This window comes from Oryza brachyantha, chromosome 8, assembly GCF_000231095.2.
Source record: "Oryza brachyantha chromosome 8, ObraRS2, whole genome shotgun sequence".
NCBI classification, from domain to species: domain Eukaryota; kingdom Viridiplantae; phylum Streptophyta; class Magnoliopsida; order Poales; family Poaceae; genus Oryza; species Oryza brachyantha.
In genome coordinates this window covers 2042068-2066480 of record NC_023170.2, presented here as the reverse complement: position 1 = coordinate 2066480, position 24413 = coordinate 2042068, and the positions used below count along the sequence as shown (strand labels likewise).

Here is a 24413-nt window from a genome sequence, read left to right as displayed (position 1 = left end):
ATTTTTTATTTATAAATACACTGTTTGAATCAACCCCTCCTTCTCCGTTGGTTTTTTATGTATCAATTCAATTAAACATATTATAAAATTAGTATTACTCACACATTCTAAAATTTAAACATCTTCTAGATTGTTAAGCAAATATTAAAGTTGTGTCAAAAGAATTTATTTGTCAGTTTTTGAATTTAGAATTGTTTAGATTTTCTTTCCAAGCTTCTGATTGGTTGGAGATTCTTATGGATGTTATAAGAATCATATGAATCAACACGTGAATGCTTATATTATGATTCTAAATTTAAATTCTAAGTTATATTTTACAACGGGTGGACCAGTAGATTTGCATATAAAAAATTCAGTATCAAGCACATTCAATTATACATGTTGTGCAATATAATTTTGAAAAGTAATTCAAACACACTTGTCAATTAACCATACCAACTTGTCAATGTAAGTACCATACTAGCGGTTGTACCTTCTGTTTGACACATGATGTATGCTATTAATTGTAATTTTCTAATGAGTTGGACTTTTTTTTTTCACTCTTGAAATGTAACTCTAACATGGATTAACTTTTTGATATCTATACGTGTGCAATGACGACAGGAACGCAGAACACGCATTTTGTATGTTTTTCAAAGGAAAAATGATGGATGCAGACTTGCAATGTTGCATGCACGCGCGCATGCAGAGAAACAGGGGAGCACTAGCTCATAGCTCATTGTCGTGGCTACTCCCCTCGCATAATAATCTTATTTTTCGTTTTTCCGTGTCTCTAATATTTGACTATTCGTATTATTTAAAAAATTTATATAAAAACTTAAAAAAAAATAGTCACATATAAAGTACTATTTATATTTTATCATCTAGTAACAGTAAAAATATTAATCGTAAAAAATTTCAAATAAGATGAATGGTCAAACGTTGGACATGAAAAAACGAAAAATAAGGTTATTATGAGATGGAGGTAGTAGCTGGCTACTAGTAGTATATTTCATTCATTTTGGATAAGTTAAAGTTAATCTTTATAGTTGACTATGAAGATATTGAATTTTTTTCCTTTAGAAGCATGGAGGTATATCAATCTATTAATCTCGAGATGTATTCAATAAAATCATATATTTATGGATATTCCTGTATATTGTAAGAAATAATAATAGTTAAATTTGTTTTTTAATGATTGTATTATAAAAACAAATACTTATGGAACGGTCATCTTTAGGGTTTTGAATAAAAATCTAAACGACATATTTGCAAACAGAAAATAATTTAGGAATAAAACTTTTAATGACGGTTTCACAATGATCTAAAAACCAAAGCTAGAAAATAAACTACAGTAAAAAAAAACCTTAAAATCAACTTTAAATATAAAGTTAATAGTTTAAATTTGACATATAAGAAAAAAAAGATAAAGATAAAAGTCCACTCTTATGTTAGCTAGTAGCTACAACACGTGGCCAGCACCGACGTAGATGGTGAATCCTCGATCGACCTAGGCTCACGAACCATCCAAAAACTAAAAAGCACATATTGAGTGAAAAAAGCTCTAATTTTTTTATTTATCCAGGCTTTGAGTGATTCCATTTGCAACTATTTATTTGTTTATTTATTGATTTAGAACGCTGTCCAGTCAGAAACTTAAAAGCACATACTGGCAACGGAGTCCACACGAACAGATTGAGAATCAAATTTTGTACTGCATGTCGAAATATTAGAAAAACCTGTGGTTTCAAAAATATTTAGTGTTAGAAAAAGTATTTTTTTTTACAATTCTTCAAATGAAACCTCAAGTTACCGTGTTTTCTAGTGTAAAACTTCTGTACTAGTAAGTATCTGAGGTTAATGCAATAGATAGATAGAAGAGCATGGTAACTTCTTTTCAAGATATCTTTATAATGCAATAAATAGATAGAGAAGTTATCAGATATGCATTACTATGTTTACTTTAAGAGTTCTTTTTATCATCTTTGAAAAATAACTTAAGCTATCAAAAGTATCAAAAGTTTCAGTGCAAAATTTTAGTATCTCGAGATACTAAATTTTTACATTGAAAAAAACTCTTTAACTATCTATACTATGGTCTCGTTCGGCCACACTGCTACTTATCCTGTATTACATCTTTTTTCATGCGCATGCTTCTCGGACTATTAATCGGTGTATTTTTTTTGCGAAAATTTTCTATAAAAAAGTTGCTTAAAAAAATCATATTAGTCTATTTTACATTTTTATAATTAATAATTAATTAATCATGTACTAACTTAGTGCAACGTTTTTACCTCCGTCCTGAAATAAGATCGTTTTTCAGTTTTTTGATACAATATTTTGACTATTCGTCTTATTTGAAATTTTTTTGTGATTAATATTTTTATTCTGACTATTTTTTCTAAGTTTCTGTACAAACTTTTTAAATAAGACAAATGATCAAACGTTAGATATGAAAAAACGAAAAATAAAGTTAGTATGAGACGAAGGTATTACGTGTTTACATGTCTTGATATTTTTGTTATACATCACCCTGGATCATCAACATCCAAAAAGTAGCCATTCCGCATGTGAATAACCCCACGTAAAGCTACAAAAAAGCACAAGTCAAATCGGTAGAAAAATATCCGAAATGGGTGGTGGTAAAACATAAAGATGGATCGAAGCAGGAGGGTCGAGCTTTGTCACCCGCCTCTTCCCACCATAAATACTCGACACAGTCCACCACTTCGCTTGTGGTGGTCGTCGTCGTCACGCTCGCCGGCGGCCAAGAAGTCGAACACCAACGCGAGCGAGCTCGATCGCCGGCGGCCAAGAAGACGACCGACCGATCGATCGACGTGATCATCATGAGGAAGTCATCCAAGGAGCTGGACTACGTGCTGGTGCCGATGGGGCTGGCTGTCATGGTGGCCTACCACGCGTGGCTCCTCCTCCGCATCCGGCGGCGGCCGGCGACCACCGTGATCGGCATCAACGCCATCAACCGCCGCATCTGGGTGCGCCACGTCATGGAGGAGCCGTCGGGGAAGCACGCCGTGCTGGCGGTGCAGACGATGCGGAACAGCATCATGGCCTCCACCGTGCTCGCCTCCGTCGCCATCACCCTCAGCTCCCTCGTCGCCGCGCTCATGGCCAGCGGCGTCGCGCACACCATCCTGTCCTCCGGCGGCGGCGACGGTGGAGGCGAGCTCCTCGTCGGCGCCACCGGCGAGACGGCGCTGTCCGTCAAGTTCTTCGCCATCCTCGTCTGCTTCCTCGTCGCCTTCCTCCTCAACGTGCAGTCCATCCGGTACTACAGCCACACCGGCTTCCTCGTCAACGTGCCGCTGCACGCGCACCGCCGCCGCCGCCGCCCGGGGCTCGCCGTCGACTACGTCACCGACACGCTCAACCGCGGCAGCTACTTCTGGTCCCTCGGCGTCCGCGCCTTCTACTTCTCGTGCCCCGTCTTCCTCTGGCTCTTCGGGCCCATCCCCATGTTCGCCGCCTGCCTCCTCATGGTCTGCGGCCTCTACTTCCTCGACATGTACACGGAGTGGGAGAAGCCGGAGGAGGAAGACGACCTCAACGGCGGCGACGTCGACGCCAAGACGGCGGCCGCCGGCGCCGGCAGGGTGATGCCTCAGCAAGACGTCGTCTGAATCATCTCTGCATGCAGATGGTCTTCATTCAACAGCTCGTTGAATCAAGATTAATTAATCAATTAATTAGTGCATCTACTGTATCAGAAATAAATCGTCCTACCTAGGATTCAATTTCTCGTTGAATCCAGGATTTGTGTCGACAAATTCGAAACAAAAACGCTTCAAATCAATGTCATATAGTACCACAACCGTATATGCACTGTACGGCTTATTAGCGATCAAAACAAATTATTTATAAACAAAACTTTTATACATACGTCGTTACGATATCATACAAGGCTGAATAAAATATGATAATAACTAGTCTCCTAAAATTAACTTAAATTAAATTTTAACAACGGATTATAAGTAAAAACCAAACGACGGAAGTGTACGTGTACGACAAGTGATCTCATACTTTTTGGGGGTGCCGGTGAAAAAACCAAACCAAATAATTTATTAATAAAATTTTTATATACTTATTCTTAGCGACCTTAAAAACCAAGGATGAAAAATAAACTTCATTAAAAAACCTTAAAATTAACTTTAATTTAGATTTAAAATTTAAATTTAGCTTATAAATATAAATAGAAGTGAAAGATGAGGATGTTAATTACTGGGTCTTCGTTATGACCTTCTTGGATCTCGCTACTACCAGACAAGTCAGTGGCTTCATGTGCACTCCGGTTCTACATATATAGTACTAGTATAGTAGTATCATATCTCGTGAAAAGTCAATTACGTAATGTACCTTATAAGATAATATATATACTCATGTAGTCATGTTATTGTTTCCTCATAAATTCAACAAATTGAAAGGGAATTACAAACCTCAAAACCATCATGTTATTCTTAATGAGACGACAAGGTGACTAAAGACATATCACCGTCACTGACATCCCCCCCCCCCCGTTTTTCATATAGTTATAAACCAAAATTTAAATTTTTAACTTTAAATTTAAATTTAGAGTTAGTTTTAGGATTTTTTATTAAAGTTTATTTTTCAGTCATTACTTTTATATCACTAAAAACGCATATATAAAATTTTTATTCAAACAAAAATCCTTACAATAAGGAGTACATGCAACAATACTCTTCTTGAGCCTCCTGAATCTTAAAAGACGTTGATGCATTTTGCAAGTGATGCTTAACGTTAAAACGATATATTTATAAATAAAAAATATTTTGTGACTTATATATATATATATATATATATATATATATATATATATATGTATGTGTGTATGTATTTTAGCGATCTAAAAGGCAATGCATAAAATAAATTTCGGTGAAAAACTTAAAATCAACTCTAAATTTAAAGTTGAAGATTTAAATTTTCACTCATAAGCAAAAGCAAAAGAGGGTGTGCTAATTTATAGCTAGATAACCATGTCGTCAACTATTTCAAACGGCATAAGGATGCTTCTTTTACAGATTTTTACACAGATTATTGTCAGTTTTTTCGGTTTTTGCATGCACACTTTCTAGACCGTTAAAATGTGAAGGTTTTGCAAAAAGAAATTATGTATAGAAGTTGATCATCTTATCTATCTAAATTAGATTTTCAAGTTTGTAGTAGTGAATTATATCGTGTATGCCATTAAATAAGCATCACAAAAATCAAATAGTCTTTCATCAGTAAAAGAACACAGCAGCTAAATTGATGAATTCGTTCAGTTCTATGAAATCATCATTGCATGATGTAATTAAAAATTTCTAGGCCTCTCAGGCTACAGTTGTGATGCATTACTTGCAGAGATGCTAACTCATTGTGAGGTTAAGATATGACTGCACTGAACTCCGCAAAACATATTTAATTGAGTAAATTCCACAAAGCTGCAATTTTCTTGCTAGAATTATCACTTTGTACAACTTCAATCAAATGTTTCAGTAAACTACAACCTCACTCCTTATTGTGTATTTGACATTTTGACACGTGGGCCCAATTTATAGCAGGATAAATATTACATCTCTGACGGGTGGACCTAATCTGTCTAACAAACAAATGTTCGTAGTTTTATGAAATGTATGGCTAAGATTACAATAAAGTAGTAGTTTTGACAAGAGAATAGTTTCGTGAAATTCGTTCTAATTAATTATTCTATTATGATTAATTATTCTATTATGTTTGAACATATGCTGCAGGCAAAATCAAAGCGGTCTACATCATTCTAACGTGATAACATTACAAACTAACATTACAAGCTACTGCTCCCTCATGTTCAAGAGGATTTTAACTTTTTGCCACTCTTTAACAAGCGTTTAATTCCTCTCATACTGTAACGTGACAAAGTGACAAATCTATTTTCAGTCACTCATAAGAGTTTAATTCCTCTCATACTGTAACGTGACAAAGTGACAAATCTATTGCCAGTCACTCATAAGAGTGGCAAAAGGTTAAATTTTTCCGGTTCAAGAATACCTATCGTTTTAAACAAGGAGACGTTCTTAAAAAATAATTTTGATCATTCTATTGCAATATATATATAGAAAGGAATATCAAAACATATGTTTTTATTAAACTATATTTTAACATTAATCTATATTATATATATATTCTATTTTTTAAAGTAAATATATTAAAAGTTATTTGCAGTTAAAGTTTTAAAATTTTGACCTTAACTATACCTAAAACAAACAGTATTATATCACTAGAGGGAATAGTAATTAACTGGTAAAGTAATCCCTATTTTAAGTTATAAATTGACGTGACAGAACTAATCTGTGTACGTGGGCTATAATACTGCAAAAGTATATACTACTACCATGCTAACACGTACCTGAATCTCTTCAGAATCTTACGGTTAGGCCTTGTTTATTGTTTAGCTCCCAAATTTTTTTTTAAAGAAACATCACGTTAAATTTATGGACATCTAAATAAAGCATTAAACATAGATGAACCAAAAAACTAATTACACAGTACGGAAAAAATGTTAAGATAAATCTTTTAAGCCTAATTAGTACATGATTAGTCATAAGTACTACAGTAACCAACATATGCTAATAAATGATTAATTAACAATTAATTAAGCTCAAAAGATTCGTCTAGCGGATTTCAGGCTAACAGTAAAACCTATTTTTTCATTCATGTCCAAAAACCCCTTCCGATATTCAGTCGACTTAACACAACTCCCAAAAAATTTCAAAACCTAAACGTCCTCTAGTAGACGCTACACACTTAGGTCTTCGGCTACCTTCGCTACTGTATATAGTGCACACGTCACACATGGCGTCAGCCGTTTGACTTTTTGCCACGGACCACGAAATAAGTGACAATACCAATAGAACGTGTCATCAAAGAGAGAGCAAAACTTTTTCATACCAGCCCGTGTTCATTTCTTAACTTTTTCATATATCCTTTTCATCTGTTATGCGCATGCTATCTAAATTATTAGGTGTGATTTTTTTTTAAAAAAACGGCTTCTACATAAAAGTTCATCATATCAATTTCTTTTAATTTTCTTAAGAATAGTTAATTTTAATGTTTTATATTTTTTAAATTGCTTTCATGTAAACCAGAAAATCTTTTATCTCTCGACGTGAGAACACAAGGCGTTGAGAGCTCCTCTGCAAAAACAATAACAACAGAGATCAGTATGCACGACATTTAAAAGCTTCATTCGGCGTCGTAATAATTTCGATCATCTTTACTAGCTAGCTAGGATGTATTGGATACGATTAGAAAAGCAACACAAGCTAGCAATAATGCGACAACCAAACAAACATTGATTAGATCATGAAAGAAACAGCACCACCAATTCATCATCCTCCAACCCAATAAAAATAGGGTGTTTTTTAACATCCTTATCAAGTGATAAAAGTAACTTAAGATATCAAAAATTTTAGTATAAAATTATGGTATCTTAAGACATTGCACATGAAATTACTAAAATTTTACAATAAAAAATATGGATCTTTTCAAGGATATTAAAAACCTCATTTGTAGATATATATATCGCACCAAACTACTCTGACAGATCTCACATCTTCTAAATTAAGCATTTGTCAAGGCCCAAGACCGCTAGCTATGATCTCTGACACCATTGCCATCCACTTTGCATGACTACAGAGTGACAGATAACATCACAATCTGCACTGCACGGCTATTGGGGCTGTTTGAATCTAAAGATTTTTTCAAGTCTTTTTTCGAGTCTTTTGCCACATCGGATGTTTAGACATTAATTAGAAGTGTTAAATATAGACTGATAATAAAACTAATTGCATAAATAAAGGCTATTTCATTAGATAAATTTTTTAAGCCTAATTAAGCCACGATTAATAAATGTTTACTGTAGCATCATATTCGCTAATCATAGACTAATTAGGCTCAATAGATCCGTCTCGCGAAATAGTCCAAAGTATAGGTGTATTTTATCAATAGTCTATATTTAATACTTCTAATTAGTGTCCAAACATTTGATGTGACAGAGACTTAAAAAAAACATGCCCTGAGATTAGGGCTGGATAACGAGCCAGCTCGGCTCGGCTCGGTCCAGCTCGTTAAGATAACGAGCTGGCTCGGCTCGGCTCGTTATCGTAACGAGCTAAAAACCCGGCTCGGCTCGTTATAAAGCTCGAGCTGGCTCATGAGCCATGCATAAAAAGTTAACCTAAATAATTTCTTAATAGGTTATACAAGCAAATTTTTATTTCAAACATGCAAATCATATAAAATTGTATTTAAATATTAAAGTTTGAACCAACAAATCACATGGTGAACCTATGAAGCACTAGACACATGCATTCCAGGGTGAAATCAATGAATACCGGTGAATCTTGTATCTTTGGTCTAGCTCGTTAGGCTCACGAGCAGCTCACGAGCCAACTCGAGCTGGCTCGTTATCTCTAACGGGCTAAAATGCTAGCTCGGCTCGTCAGAAAAATGAAATGAGCCGAGTCGAACCGAGCTAAGTTTGTCATGAGTCAAGCGAGCTAACGAGCCACGAGCTTTCTGTCCACCTCTACTTGAGATAGCACGTAGCACAAGCAAGACAACGAATCTACATGCATGCAAGATTTTTGAAGACCTAAACTACTTTTGTCAACTTACCTCAAACTGGAGAATAACGAGGCCAGCGCTCAGTGTGGCATTCGCCATACGTACCTCAACCACGGCGCGCGCAAACACCCCTTGGGTCTTCTCCCCCTCCTCGCCATCAAGATATTTGAAAGAAAGATTAAGATTTATTGCCTGACAATGCTATTGTGGGATTATTTTTATGTGCAGATTTGAAGAGCTATTGGAACAGGGGGTTTATTGTAAATTGATTTTGATTTTCTTGTGAAATGTTCACTTCTTGATCTAATTATTGTTCCATATTATCACGTCAGTGAATTGAACATTGTAGTGTGCTTAGTTTTACCCTTAACCATACACCACACCACACCTCATCTCATTTTCTGTTCGTCCTCCGTCCTCCGCCACTGAAAGTGGGTAATGACGGCAGAAACAACATTCGCATTTATATATCTAACTAAATAGCAGGTTGCCGGCGCACTTAGCAATGGTTTCTCTGTTTGTTCCCTCCAACTTTTTTTAAGTTACTGTTATATCGAATGTTTGGACAATAATTAAAAATATTAAATATAGATTATTAATAAAATCCACCATATATTCTGGACTATTTCGCGAGACGAATCTATTGAGCCTAATTAGTCCATGATTAGTGAATGTGATAATACAGTAAACATTTGCTAATCGTGGATTAATTAGGCTTAAAAATTTATCTAATAAAATAGCTTTTATTTATGCAATTAATTTTGTTATCAGTCTATATTTAATACTCCTAATTAACATCTAAACATCCGATATGACAAATGACTAAAAAATCCGTGGATCTAAACAGCCAGCCACTTAGGTAGCAAAATCCTGCACATGTGGCCAGCACCAGCGCAGTACAAGGTACTTTTGAGTTTTTCAAACGTGGGAAGCACTTGATCGATCAAGAAGCAGGATGCGATGGTTGATCGAGTTCCTGTCAGTCAGTCAGTCTGTCACCATGTATCTGGACAGGACGTAGCACCACGTACATTCCTAGCAAGTCCAGCATAAATACTAATGCTCCAGTAGCAAGACTCCACTCCAGCCTCCATAGTGATCGAGCACGTACGTACGTAGCCGATCCGGCCACTACGTACGTCCTTGTGTCGTCAACGACGGCGACGAGCTAGAATCAAGCAGCAGAGAGAGTGACAGTGAGGAGAGAGAGAGATCATGGTGATGGTGCAGCTGGACTACGTGCTGGTGCCGCTGGGGCTGGCGATCATGGCGAGCTACCACGCGTGGCTCCTCCTCCGCATCCGGCGGCGGCCGGCGACCACCGTGATCGGCATCAACGCCATCAACCGCCGCATCTGGGTGCGCCACGTCATGGAGGAGCCGTCGGGGAAGCACGCCGTGCTGGCGGTGCAGACGATGCGGAACAGCATCATGGCCTCCACCGTGCTCGCCTCCGTCGCCATCACCCTCAGCTCCCTCGTCGCCGCGCTCATGGCCAGCGGCGTCGCGCACACCATCTTCTCTGGCTCCGGCGGCGGCGAGCTCCTCGTCGGCGCCGCCGGCGAGACGGCGCTGTCCGTCAAGTTCTTCGCCATCCTCGTCTGCTTCCTCGTCGCATTCCTCCTCAACGTGCAGTCCATCCGGTACTACAGCCACACGGGGTTCCTCGTCAACGTGCCGCTGCAGGCGCACCGCCTCCGGCGGCCGGGGCTCGCCGTCGACTACGTGACCGCGGCGCTCAACCGCGGCAGCTACTTCTGGTCGCTCGGCATCCGTGCTTTCTACTTCTCATGCCCCGTCTTCCTCTGGCTCTTCGGGCCCATCCCCATGTTCGCCGCCTGCCTCTCCATGGTCTGCGCGCTCTACTTCCTCGACGTCTACTCCGAGTGGGACAAGCCCGACGACGAAGACGACCTCAACGGCGCCGGCGCCGGCGATCCCATCAAATGCCATGAATAACGATGCCATGAATAACGGCAACTTTAGTAGTGTATAGTTCAACTGGGCCTGATTTCCGGATGACGCACACGCAACACACCATCGCCACACTCAACGTATACCTCCTGGATGGTTATATTTGATGCCCGTTGAATTTTGAATATACGTTCGTCTTATTCAAAATTTTTATTTAAATATGAAAAACTACGGTGTATAAGCCATGCTTAAAATTTCTATAATAGTAAATTAATTCATAACAAAATAATTGATAATTATATAAGATTTTAAATCAGATGAATAGTCCCACGTAAACATAAAATCAACTACTCCCTTCGTTTCACAATGTAAGACTTTCTAGTCTTGCCTAGATTTATATAGATGTTAATGAATCTAGATATATATATATATAAATTATATAAATTCATCAAGTGATGAATTTAGACAAATCTAGAAAGTACTACAATATGAAACAGAGATAGTACGTCAAATAAAAAAAACTTTATAGTACATGCGAGTGCGCTCTCTACTCAAGTTGAAGCCCACAGTATGCATGCGTAAAAGGTTCTTTAAAGTTTTGAAATAAACTAAGGCGCTAATGCATGGTATTGCCTGTTTCTGTGTGTTCTATGTATTGGTGTTATGTATTGGTGTTAGCTCTCGCGCTCTCTCGGGCGCATCTGCTTATCTGCTCAAGTTAGGATGATATATATGCTTTCCCTGCAACAATCATGTATTATTATATATCCTAGAAGTGATATCAGATCTTTAGTACCTTGGAACTTATTGGATCTTGTTTCCTATGTGACAACTTACAAGTTAGTGCCGTCATGCACTTCTACTATAGCTAGCAACCAAAGCCAATTATGCTATGTCATCTATAAGTTGCATGATTATGTATAATTTTCTTGGAAAATGAAATTGGAAATGCAAAGCTCATATTATCAAGGATTAGAAAGCTCTGAACATATTCCCAATGAGATATAACTAAATTTTGTATTAGTATTAGTTCACTACATGCATTCAGCAAAATACTAATATGAAGAAAATAAAGAGAGAGCTACAAACCTTACGGTATCCCCAGCTTCCTGAATAGCTGAATACTGTGTGAAGTTGATGCAATGATACTGATAGCTTTTAGCTCCTCTACTCTGCAGGTGATGATGCTTAATCTTTTGATTCACGAGTCTGCATTGTTCAGAGATCTAGAGATTCAATTGAAGTTAGACAACCACATAACTCAACAAGCAATCAAGAACAATAATGCTAAAATTATTCAATTCCAGTCATCCAGAATGATGTAATACATCATTTCAAATCCCCTGCAGCTACCATTAGTTGTGCTGCATGCATGGCTTCCTATATGTGGGAATTATTCCATTTTCTTTAGTGTTCAAGAGTCAATCTTACCTCAGTCTTCTTGCCTGCCATCGGCATCTTGAAAAGTCTCGCCATATGAAGCAGAAAAAGACTCGGTTGATTATTTCTTGAGGAATCAATGAGGGGCTAAGGAAGGCCACCTGAATATAGTAACCACGGAGTTACATGAGATGGCGATTTGAAGGAATCCAAATCTTGAAAACGTATAAACTTTCATATTTTTCCAAACAAAATGTATGCACATCAAACTAACATAATTTGCCGTTCATATTTGGGCACTGATCACTTGATCAGCCCTGTTTTATCCAACTTGTTAAAGCCATTGGACAGCTGAACAAAATTCTTCTGTCAGCAGGCAGGAATGCAGGTCAGCAAAGTCAAGAACTTCAGATTTACAGATCACAGCTGAATTAATTGTGATACCTGACCAGAAACTCAAGCCCTCAAGATTCACCCATGTCATTTACTATTCTAGAAAATCACAACTCTAGGAATCCAAAATTGCAGCTACTCCTGTATGGTGGTGTTGGGACTTGGAACATACACTTCCCCAACTCGCTACTACCTATATGTCATAAATAATGCACCTCATCAATTCTTCCAAATAGTTGGGTTTTTGATTTGTACTCTAGCACTATGGTCTGGAAAGCACAAACTTTGTTGAAAATAATATCATGGACAAATCATCATGGTAAACTGCTCACAGTGTTGGCTGTTGAATCCTTCCTGTATACAATGATCAGCATTTCTCCCTGTTACAGACTAAATAGGGTTGAATCAATCCCTACAAAAGTTGCCAGCATGTATCTGTTGTTATCGGCGTTCTTCACCAGTAATCACCACATGAGCAATGCCCTCCCTTAAAATGGTGGAAACGTGTAGTGTCCCTCAAAATGATCTCTCGATTCTCGACCTTAGAGATGATCTTGGCTGCATTGTGGCAATCTCCACAGACCCTGAGATTCTTGAAAATCCTCAAGGTCATCCCAGGAGCAGTACTGATCAGACCAAAAGCAATAGCAAGCTTCTCGCTGTGCCTCATTAGCATCTGCACCTTCAGGCTGTCATCAACATCATGCAGGGCAAAATCAAGATCTGGAACATAACCCATTGCCTTAATCCGCTCCTCTAACTGTCCCAACTTTTCATGGATCAAATGAATCTGATGGTGCACTCTGTCATTTGATCTGAACTCATGCATCACACCCTTTATCTCTATCCAGCTATACCCAGGTGTTTTCACAATTGCATTATCCTTCATCCACCTCCTTACTCTAGAGACATCATTCCACCGATTTGCAACAGCATAAATATTTGCAAGCTGTACATAGGCACCTGCGTTCTGTGGATCCTTTTCAATCAGTTTTCCAGCTGCAAGCTCCGCAAACTCCAAATTCTTATAAACTCTACAAGCAGACAACAGGGTTCCATAGGCAGAAGGATGTGGTTCAAAGGGCATTGAGCGGATCAAGTCCACAGCTCTTTCAAGCCTACCAGCTCTGCAGAGAAGATCCACCATGCATGAGTAATGATCAACCCGGGGCTTAATTCCATACAATTCCTGCATTCCCTTGAAACACTGTATTCCAAAATCACACAAACCAGTGTGGATACAAGCTGTCAATACTGCCACAAAAGTAATCCAGTTGGGCTCAACTCCTTCGTCATTCATTCGTTCAAATAAATGGATAGCTTCCTTCCCATCCCCATGCTGAGCATAGCCAGATATCATAGCATTCCATGCAACCACATCCCTTGTACGCATCTCACCAAACAGCTTGCATGCACTACTCAAGTCCCCACACTTGCAATACATGCTCACAAGTGACGTACCCACAGTCAAGTTCCTAATCAATGGCAGCTTCATACATCGCTGGTGAATCTGCTGACCAAATCCAAGTGCAGACAAGTTACTGCAACCAAGGAGCACGCTGCTTAATGTCGACGCATTTGGCTGCACATTGGCATCCCTGACCATGGTCCTGAACAGCCTCAAAGCATCATCTGCTTGTGAATTCTTCACATACCCCGCAACCACAGCATTCCATGAAACCAGGTTCCTCACTGGCATTGCCTCAAAGTATTCGATGGCCTTCACCACATTGCCAGCATCCATGTACCCCGACACCATCGCAGTCCACAGAACGGTGTCCCCCTTCTCTGGCGCATTCCTGAACCACTCCTCCGCCGCCGTCATGTCCCCAGTGCAGGCGAACCCAGAAACCATAGCATTCCAAGAAACGGAGTTCCTCACCGGCATCGCCAGGAACACTGCCTTGGCCTCCTCCACGGCCCCGCTCCTGGACAGCCCCGACACCATGGTGTTCCAGGACGCGACGTCCCTGACCGGCATCGCGGAGAAGAGCCTCCGGGCGCCATCGACGTCGCCGTTGGCGAAGTGGCACGAGAGGAGAGTGTTGTAGGAGACGGCGTCCGGGGTCGGGATTCGGTCGAACAGTTGGCGGGCGTCCGCGAGGCGGCCGGGCGCCCTGGCGTACCCGGCGAGGAGGCAGTTGTAGGTGGCCGTGGTCTTCCGCGGCGTCGAAGAAAACGCCTCCTCCGCTCCGGCGAGGTCCCCCCGGCGAACGGCCGCCGCGACGGCCGCGGCGGTGAGGGAGCGAGGGGCGATGGCCATGAACGGGCCGCAGCGAAGGATCATGCGGGCCTGCTTGGCTGCTTACATGGCGCGCCGCTGTGCAGCAGCGCAGGCAGGTTCAAGATGACGGAGGCCGCCCGCCGCCGGACGGGGAGGGGGCTCGGGCTCAACTCCGGTCACCGGCGGCGAGAGGCAAAACGGCCCCGGCGTGTCGTGCGTGGGCCTACTAGGAAGAAGGCTTGGAGCCTTGGATGGGCTGGAAAGAAAAGCAATTAAGCAAACAATTCGATTCCCTTTAATGATTTTTTTTTGAATTTTATTTATTAAATAATTACAAATATAATTTTTATTTTCGAAATTGACGAAACTAACATCCTCCCGTCTTCCTAGAGGACGGAAAGATGACGTGGCAGACGGGAGAGAGAGAGCCGAAGACGAGCAATGACGGCGCGTTGGCAATTTTACAAAGGGCGGCAAGGCGCAAAGTGCAAAATTGCACGTGCTCAAAAACTTTTCGATTGAACCATGATTTAATATATATATATATATATATATATATATATATATATATATATATATATATATATATATATATATATATATCGTATGTAATTAATTAATCCCAAACACTGTCTTGTCTTCGACTCAGTAATCACCACCTCTTTCTTGAGTAGAGGTCAAACCCCATAGTAGCATATTTTATTTGATTTTTGCATCAAGAGGGGGATAAGAGGGGATAGCTCCGTCGTCTTCCACGTCACATTTCCGTCCTCTAGGAGGATGGCAGAAGGTTGGTTCTGTCAATGTCGAAAATGAAAAATTATATTTATAAATCATTTAATAAATAAAATTCAAAAAATTCTCAAAACCACGATAACACAAAAAATGATTTAGAAGGTAAATTATGGCAACAAGTTAAATTTATAAAATATAATAAGTTTAGCATAAGATTAGTCAAATTGACCTAGAAAACCATAGTAAAATATATAAATATTTGCTGTTTAACATAATTTGGCCAAATATTTAACTTGTTAAATTTGCAAATTCTAATCAGTTTATGATGCCATGAGGATACCTTTTCAGGTATATCTATGCATGCCGTTTATTTTTTTTAAAAAATTAAGCAAGGAAAATGTTCTCTTGGATCAAAGCTATAAAATCTAGCAAGTTAATGATACTGTGACAGTACTTTTGAGGCATATGTGTATGGTCATAAGTCATAACAGATATGATATGTTTTGTATCATTTATTTTGTTTTTAAATTAAGCATGTGAAAGTAGTTTTAAAAGTTTGACGCCAAAAGGTTCAAAAATGCAACTCCTGCTAACTGTAACATGACAGAAGCCTGATTTTGCAATTGTTCAAAAGTGATTAAAAAAACAAATCATCATCAATTTAGACATTTTCTGTTCCATTTTTCGGTAATGATTACAAGCAAAAATTTAAAACTAATATTTGGAGTTTATTTGAGGATGTTTTTTCACTATAGCTTTTATTTCAGTCTTAGCTTTCAAATCACTAAGAACACATGTATAAAAATTTTATCTATAAATTATTTTTTAATAGTTAATAAGTTGTTCCAGAGATTATCATCCCAAAAAGAAACTGTCTGCCATAATGTAATGTAGCTCAATTCTGGCATAATAGAATGTAGAACAATTCCGCCATAATGTAATAAATCATATCAGAATGTAGTCTACGAACTTAATGCAAGTTTATCCCAGCAATTTCAATCAGAGTAAAAGACCAGAGTCACACAAAAGATAAATCCTCCAGCTGCTAAGCCAACAAAATCCCTTCCAAAAAATAACTGAGAGCAACAGCTCATTCCAATTCGAGAGGCACGCTTCATCTTTTGCGCCTGTGAAGCTTCCACTGCTTCAGGACGTGCTGCAAGGCCTCCTGCATGCTGGCCTTCCTGTTCTCCTTGTTGTTCCACAGCTCAGACACCACATAGCTGCCGCTCGCATTGTACTCGTTGATCTCCAGCAGCGCGGTGATCACGGCACTGTGGACCTCGTCGCCGAGCTCCTCCTTCAAGCCCACGAGCTTCTCATCATCTTCGTTGATGATTTGCTAGCGAAAACGGAAATCGTCGTTTTGTCAGCGATGGAAGTGTGGATCATATGTTTATCAGGAGATTCAATACAAGAAACTGAGGTAGAAGATTCATTGTGTTGAGCGGATCCTCATACCTCGGTCTTTCCTCCTATGGTAACAATCTTGAATGGGTGCCAATTGGCATCTTTCAGATTCTCTTGCCACTTGGAGCAAATTTGAGCAGCTTTCATTACAGCTTCGTCAGCACCGTACCTTTGCTTGCAAGCGGTAAGGAAGGGCCTCTCGTCCAGCTCGCCCATTCTCTTGATTCCGATATTGCTACGAGGGCCTAACAAGTCTGACAAGCCCTACAAAATATTCACACAAGCTCAGGTCTCAGCCACAATTAGAGAGCATAATAAGATTAAGTTTGAAAGGAGTTCAAATCAACAGAAATGAAAATGTCTGCATATTGTGGCATATCACATTACCGAAATCAGCTCTTTCTTAGCCTCTTGCAGTTCATCATTGGTCTCTCTTTCTTTAATAATGAGTGCTTGATTCAGAGCTTCCATATCTTCCATCTCCTCAATTTTCTCATTTAGTTCCTCAGTCAGCTCCTCAGTGAGTTTCTTCACATCAACACCCTCCCCCTCCATGTGTTGGACCACCCGCAATCTTCCTCTAAGTTGTTGTATTTCCAGTTCCAGCTGTTGTTTTTCATCCAACTGCTTTTCTAACTGCAGGATTTTGCTCAGAGCAATCTCCTTTTCTTTCTGTGAGATTTTTACAAGCCAGAGTAAATTCTAGAGCATAAGAAATGAAAAGAATCTTGGGTAAGGTTAACAATTGGAAACACAAGAGTGCAGCAGACCTTGTGCTTCTCAACAAGCTTTAGCACACTTTTATCAGACTTCTGTTGCTCGATTCTAGCCATGTGGAGGGAATCATTTTGCTCAGAATTCTGCAGGGAAGCAGCTTAGAAGTAAGACAAGCTAGATATAAGATCATTGTAACTAGGATGTAAATGTGGAGCTAAGAGGAAGTGCAACATAGATACTTTATAAGCATACAGAAATGCCATCCCTAGCAAGATAGTCATTGTTCTTCCTAAAGACCGAACTCTGACAGAGGAAATGCTAAGCAGTAACATAAAGCAAAGCTGGGGTTACATACATACCTTTTTCATCTCACTCTCCAGTTTTCTTCTTTCCATGTCAGTTTGAGCAACAAACTTGCTTAGTTGTTTGGATCTCCTCTCAATGGCAGACTCTTTATCATCCAACTGTTTTCTCAGCTGATCAGTCTCTTGAAAAATTCTCTGAGAATGTTCACGAGCAGCAGACTGCATGTTTCGCATTTCTGTAACAGCAACAGAATGCAATAGAATAGATATTATAGAACACAAATAGATATCAGCATAGCAATCATATACCTATGGAATGAGAATTATTCATACAAACAGTTTGTAGTATTTACCTTCATTGTAACGTTTGTGCAGTAGGTCAGTTTCTTCCATTGCCCTTTTAACCGAGAGATTCATTTGATTGTATTTGCATTCCAGTTCCACTAAATACTTGCTCTTAGCTGTAATCTGGTGTGACAAACTAGCTATGAGAGTCTCGGTCTTGCGGGACAGGTCCTGTTCCAGATCAGACACAGTCTTCAGATCACCGTTCGCCGACAAAAACCTACCAACTGCATCACCAGATTTGTAATCCTCTTCTTTGGCCAGCCATCCAAAGATGTACTTCTCTTGTCCATGTGCAATCCAATCCGTTTTACCCGAATGTTGTGATTTGAAATAGTTCTGGAATGCCAAGGCGTTTTTGAACCCAATCCAATCTTTGCTGAAACGGACAACTGCATAACCAGTATACCTACCCTCGGAGCAATACACAGAAGTAAAGTGCAATGGATTGAAATCAGCTAGCTGCTGCATCAGACTGGCTCCATCCCCCTCCGTTTGCTCAGCTGGAACATTTGCGAGGATGCCCATCCAGGGCCAAACATATACTTCCTGATCTGGCAATGGCCTTGGAGGATTACTTGGTGCAACGACTTGTTGTGACGGCAATGAGCCTGCTGCATCAGTGTAATCATTCTTGAGAAGATTGGCCAAGGCCATGTGGTTTGCCCTGACCTTTGGAGCACGATTGGATGCGCCCACCCCGACGGCATGCTGAAGTAGCTCGTTGTAACGGTAGTCCTGCTTCTTCTTCCCCAGACAGAACGGGCATCTGAACTTCTCATTGCCTAGCCTCACCACGTTCTTGCCAGACTTCAGGTCCATGTAGGATTTGTCGACATAGTCATCGATATCCGCATCACTTATCTCCGACTCATCAGAGCTGCATTCCATGGCAGACCTGAGGGCAACGAAATATTCAGATGAAAACATTGCATGAGCCCAAAAGCAGTGCTGGACGCACTTTTTTCCACTACAGTTAAAATATCAATCAATGTAAGGATTAGCAGTAGTGTGCATATGGCATTGTTCAGAACATCAAAGGACCACATGCAGCAACAGTACAATAGCCATTTATGATTAGAAATTAGGGTTGTCTTTAAATTTGCATTTGCATCACATAACATTAGACAGTTTCACATATTCTCCAACACTGAACTTGGTTCAGTACAAGAATTGAAATACCAAATAAGTCAGCAACAACAACTAGGAATGTAACCAGCAACACAAAATCCTCCAGTTTTGTGTGCATTTTTCAATCTACTGAAATAGGATTAGAGACAGCCTTACAAAATGTGACACTTTATATTTCTGTATATCATCATGCTTAGCCAACCCGATTAATCAAGAAACCTTCAGTAAGACAGTAACCACATGCCAAAATCGATTCAGTCACAACTCACAGGCAAGATATCTACCATGATCATGAACCAGCGCTCTCAGGCAATTAAACAAACACATAGGCCTCATAGGCCACGAGTGGCGGTGCCAATGCACAAGCCCGAAACATCCTCCATTCTCCTCGCCGGCGGGTGCCCGCGCCGCCGCCGGCGGAGGCGATGGCGGCCTCTCCCGGTGCCTACTTGGGCGACCTCACAGTGCAGCCCCCGCATCTTATGGCAGCAGGAGTGGCCTCCTCCACACGCCTGCCCCATATCTCAGCGGCGGTGCCACTAGGAGGGGCACGAAGGAGCTGGCTCCGCCTCGCCGGCGGCGAGGTGACGGCGGCGCGTGGGCTGGAGCCTGGAGGTGGTGCGAGAGCGAAGACATTGGGCTGGGGAGGATCAACTCTGTGCCATTTTGCTGGGCCAAAATTCCAGAAACATGGGCTGTTTTTTTTGGGGGTTTTTTAAGCAAAATGGTCAAATTTATTTGAAACAGAATGGTGCTATTCACTACAAAATTATTCTATTTTATAAATATATACGTGTATATAACTTGATGGATAAGTCTGCATCGTTATAATCTACATCTACCTCCCTAGCGCACACCCACTAACTCATGCGAGCACTTTTAATGCTTAGAAAGTTTATACACGCAAACTTTTTATACTTTTTATTTTATATATAATGTTTCATCTTTATATATAGAAAGTTTATATCATGTTAGAAAATTGTATCTAAAACAACTATACACTAACAAATTATATATAAAAGTTTGTATATAAATAGGTGTGTGTATATATATGGGGAAAGTTTATATATAGAAAGTATTTACACGGGCTAACGGTGAACATGTATTCGTCCGCTAGACTTTTTGCACTCCCCTCTCTCCAAATTACCATTCTTATTTCTAGGCCTTTCGGTGAACTTGAGTAAACCCATGTTAAAATGAAGTTATAATAATTACATGCCCTACTCCTAAGTAGACCGGTCGTTGTACGTAAAATTTAGCGAGGAAAATCTTGGTGGAAAACCAGAAAGAAAGACCCAAATAAACATAAATCATGTGGTTAGGCAGACAATATTAGTTGTATAATAAATAGCACCCATTTTCCATACCAATCTGCATACTGTACAGCAGCCATAAGAGGCAAGAAAAGGGGAAAAAAAGATATGAACGTAAATTGTAATTAATTAAGGAGGCTGTAGTGCAACTTGCCACTGCTGTTGATCCTGTGCTGTCGTGGGTGCCATCTAGTCCTGACCTGTGTAGATAGCAGGCCAGTGAATCGATGCAGAGAGCAAATAGCAGCTGTTAATCAACCTGATGGGGTGAATAAATACAAAACAAAACCCACATTTGTGAACAGGAGGAGAAACTAAAGAAGTAAATGGAAAGCGGTTAAGAAAAAGAAGTGACAGAGCAAGAAAAAAAAAAGAGAAAGGGCTTCATTTCTCCCCTCTCTCTCCCTTAGATCATCACGATTGTTTGGCGTTTTTATATTTACAAACAACAAATAATTTGTAAATAAAAATTTTATATACATATTCTTAACGATCTAAAAATAAATGTTAAATGTTAGAAAATAAAATTTGGTGAAAAAAACATAAAATCAACTTTAAAATAAATATTAAAAATTTACTTTTTAGCGTATAGGTATAAATATAAGGGAAAACATTTGGATGAATTTTCTCGTGAGGAGAGAAGGCAAGGTAACTGCATCCTTGGAAGTAGTCGAGAAATCGAATAGTGTATGACAGGTCTCTCATCTCAAATCAAACGCGTGAGGAGAGGCTTGTAATCGTCTAATCGCCAAAAGAAAAAGAGAATCCAAACGAGATGAAAATGCAAGAGCAGTCATGCAACCAACAAGAACGCTTTGGAGCAGCAGAGAAAGGTTGAAGCAAAAGTAAAAAAGTAAAAAAAAAAAAGAGCAAACACATCTACGTTCTACGTGATATGAGACCAAAAAGAAGAAACCGGATGAAAGGTGATGGTTGGTGCAGAAGCAGAAGAAAAAGAAGGAACCAAAACCCCCAAAACGATCTGTTCTACATGGATCCACACATAAACGAAATGCATCTGAATTCTGCATGTACTCTGTTTCTTGGTGATGGCTGGGATCTCTATGTTTTCGATGGAGCAGGCAAAGCAAGATCAATCAAAAAAACGTAGATAAAACATACACGAGAAGAAAAAAAAAACGAGACTTGCATGCATAGGCTTCAAGAATAATTCCATGGAGACCAAGTGACGAACCAAAACCAAAAGAAAATCAATCAACCGAAGCAGACGAAACCGAGGAGGAGAGCAGAGGTCGCGTATGCATGCATATACCTACGTGCTCGGCCGTGGAAGCAAGCAAACAGACTCGTCAAGAAACAAATCCCCACACCGTCCGTCTCCCACCTCCCAGCAAGATCCATCGTATCCATCAATCATCCGCGCAAAATGCAACAAGAAATCAAGCATCCGCAACTCAAACGACGAGACAAAGATCATGAACAAGAAGATCGATCGTCACAAAAGAAGAGCGAGAGAGATTCTCTTTCAAAATCTCCAAGCCAAGAACAGCAAGAAGAGGAGGGAATACATACAGAGATATCGAGAGAGATCGAGCAACCTCACCAGATGACCAACCAGGAATGGATTTGCTCTCTCTCTCACTCTCTCTCTCTCTCTGCTTCCTGTCTCCTCTTGTAGCAGAGGAGAGAGAGGGAGAAAGGATGAGCACGACAAGACTGGCTCTGCACCGCGTCTGCCTGCCTGCTGCTCTGAACCTGAACGAGCAGCAGATGCAAAACCCCAGCACCGAAGAAAGGGCCCCACCGGCAATGCAATCCCGGCCGTCGGGCCACCTCGCGTCGACGGCGATGGCGTGGTCCAGCGGTGGGGCCCACGGACCATGACGAGAATGGCAATGCCATTGCCAGGGGGGGGGGGGTGGCCTTCGCCGGCTTTCCGGTTAAGGAAAGGGGAGGAGGGTGCGCCAACTGTGCATGTGCTGGGCGCTGGGCGCTCCTGCTGGGCGAGTGAGAGCGTGCACAATGCTTCGTGTTCAAGCCCACCACGTTGGAGCGAGGCAGCCACGTTCCTGTGAACCGCACCCCCACAGAGGCTTTTGGAGCTTGCAGAGGAGGCGAATAGCTCTGTCAGAGTTGAGAAAAATGCACCAGCAAAAGGAAGAGAGAGAAGAAGGAGCCAGAAAAAGTGAGAGAGAGAGGGGGAGAAAGTCGTCGGTGCCCGCCTGCCGCCGGCCCTGACGCGGTTGCCGGCGAGCTCCGCACCGACACGGCCGCCTAGATCCGCCCGGACACGTCACGCCGTCACCCGAGCCTAGATCTGCTGCTCGATCCGTCGCTGAGGTCGCTGGTCGCCGTCCGGGCGACGTCCATTGCCACCGAGGTCGTCCGTCGCTGGCCGGGCCCAGATCTGCCGCTCTGTCGCCGAGCTTCGCCGTCCAACCGCCGATCTCCGTCGCCCGGCCACCAAGATCCGCCGCTCAACCTGGCCGGTGGCCGGCGGGCGCCCAGATCTGCGCGTAGTCGGGGAGAGGAGCGGTCTTGAGAGAGAGTGAGCAGCAGTGTCGGTCTTGAGTTTGGTGGGGAGAGAGAGGTGAGTGTTCGGTGGAGAGAGAGATGCGGGTTGGGTCATGGTTCCCTCCAAACTGTGCAGTGTAAACGGACCATGGCGAAGGATCATGTGTGTCTGCTTACATGGCGTGTGTTATACAGCAACACAGGCAAGTGTAACACCTCGCCACCGGCAAGCTTAGATTAGCACCGTTGGGTTGCAGGATGCATACAATGAGTGAGATATTTCAATTATAGAAAGGGGGACATGAGGAGGAATTTTGCTATTTTGACCATGAAACTGGATGGCTTGGTTAAAATGATTGGAACCGTGAGCTTCTCTAAAATAGCCTTGCACCCAGTGACACTCCTTTAAAATAGCCATATGCATGTTTGAATTACATATTTTTGCTAAAAAATACTTGAAAGAACTAAACTACCGTATAACTCGCTCCAACATGTGAATGAATGCTCCTAGCTCTAGGCCACCAGAACTGGCATCGCCGACGCGTGGCCAGAACTAGCTCCTCAGCGCTCAGGTCCAGCCCTTCGAACACAACGCGACGGACGGAAGGCCGGATGACAGACACAAAGATGGTTGTTTTTCGGTCTTGATTTTTAAATAGCTAAGAACACGTATATATAATTTTTATTTACAAATTAATTTTTTACGTAAATATATCATTCGGCTTTTATTAAATTTTTTTATCGTTTTTATCTCTATATAAAAACAACAGTTTAAATAGATCATATAAACTAGACCTACTTTATTTTATTTAATAGATCAGAGGGAAGTTCCGATGACATTGGACCTCTTGCTAAATTGGAACGAAAATTCCTTGTCTTGGCTGTCCTATAGGAACTCCGTAGGATTGTTGGAGTTAGACTAATTTATATTTCAAAAGAACAAATAGAAAACTTTTCTATAGAATTAAAATTACGTAAATTTTCTATATTTTCCCTAGAAATCGTAAGGTGGCATTGTGAATAACTGTACTATATATTATCAACTGAGGAACAGAAGGCGCCCATGGCCTAATGGATAAGGCGTCTGACTTCTAATCAGGCGATTGTGGGTTCGAGTCCCACTGGGCGTGTTTTTATTTCTTTGTTCTTTCTTTTTTTTTTCCCAGGCCATTTTTCTTTCTTAAATAAGAATAAGAAGTGATACATGAAAAAAAAAAAATCTATGTGTCCGTGCACCCGCAACCCCACCTATCTGTTCAACTTCACTAGGGCTAAGGACTACCCATCAAAACTCACGTTAAGGTTTAGAATGTCATTCAAAGTTATCAAACAAGTATTAGTACCTTTGTCACTAATGTTTGACGCCATTATTCTTTATATAAGTTTGACCATTCATCTTATTTAAAAATTTTATATAATTATTAATTATTTTTATATTATTTTATTTATTGTTAAGTCTACTTTTAT

At 40.6% G+C, this 24413-nt stretch overlaps 4 protein-coding genes and 1 non-coding gene across 8 annotated transcripts; 3 read left to right on the top strand and 2 right to left on the bottom strand.

Moving 5' to 3' along the window:
* Nucleotides 1–2729: 2729 nt before the first annotated feature.
* LOC102721187 lies at nucleotides 2730–3891 on the top strand. Its single transcript, XM_040526969.1, has one exon. The coding sequence runs from the start codon at nucleotides 2829–2831 to the stop codon at nucleotides 3621–3623; it is 795 nt and encodes a 264-aa protein (XP_040382903.1). The 5' UTR covers nucleotides 2730–2828; the 3' UTR covers nucleotides 3624–3891.
* Nucleotides 3892–9819: 5928 nt separating this feature from the next.
* LOC102720900 lies at nucleotides 9820–10780 on the top strand. Its single transcript, XM_006659777.3, has one exon. It carries the CDS (start codon nucleotides 9820–9822, stop codon nucleotides 10561–10563), a length of 744 nt encoding a protein of 247 aa, XP_006659840.1. The 3' UTR covers nucleotides 10564–10780.
* Nucleotides 10781–11553: 773 nt separating this feature from the next.
* Nucleotides 11554–14748, bottom strand: LOC102720624 (pentatricopeptide repeat-containing protein At4g16835, mitochondrial). Of its 4 annotated transcripts, none has more exons than XM_040526877.1 (3): nucleotides 12173–14748; nucleotides 11950–12059; nucleotides 11554–11744 (listed from the first exon to the last, which is right to left on the bottom strand). In XM_040526877.1, exon 1 carries the CDS (start codon nucleotides 14576–14578, stop codon nucleotides 12746–12748), a length of 1833 nt encoding a protein of 610 aa, XP_040382811.1. In that variant the 5' UTR covers nucleotides 14579–14748; the 3' UTR covers nucleotides 11554–11744; nucleotides 11950–12059; nucleotides 12173–12745. The 4 variants fall into 4 exon arrangements, with proteins under 4 accessions (XP_040382811.1, XP_040382812.1, XP_040382813.1 ...); XM_040526878.1 differs by having other exon boundaries at nucleotides 11554–11727; XM_040526879.1 differs by having other exon boundaries at nucleotides 12624–14748.
* Nucleotides 14749–16101: 1353 nt separating this feature from the next.
* LOC102712744 (factor of DNA methylation 1-like) lies at nucleotides 16102–18923 on the bottom strand. The gene is made up of 6 exons (XM_006659058.1): nucleotides 18036–18923; nucleotides 17737–17918; nucleotides 17431–17520; nucleotides 17048–17332; nucleotides 16712–16924; nucleotides 16102–16592 (listed from the first exon to the last, which is right to left on the bottom strand). Exons 1-6 carry the CDS (start codon nucleotides 18916–18918, stop codon nucleotides 16365–16367), a joined length of 1881 nt encoding a protein of 626 aa, XP_006659121.1. The 5' UTR covers nucleotides 18919–18923; the 3' UTR covers nucleotides 16102–16364.
* A 5080-nt stretch (nucleotides 18924–24003) lies between these two features.
* Nucleotides 24004–24076, top strand: TRNAR-UCU. The gene has a single exon. It is a non-coding gene; the product is annotated as a tRNA-Arg (tRNA).
* The last annotated feature ends 337 nt before the right edge of the window (nucleotides 24077–24413 follow it).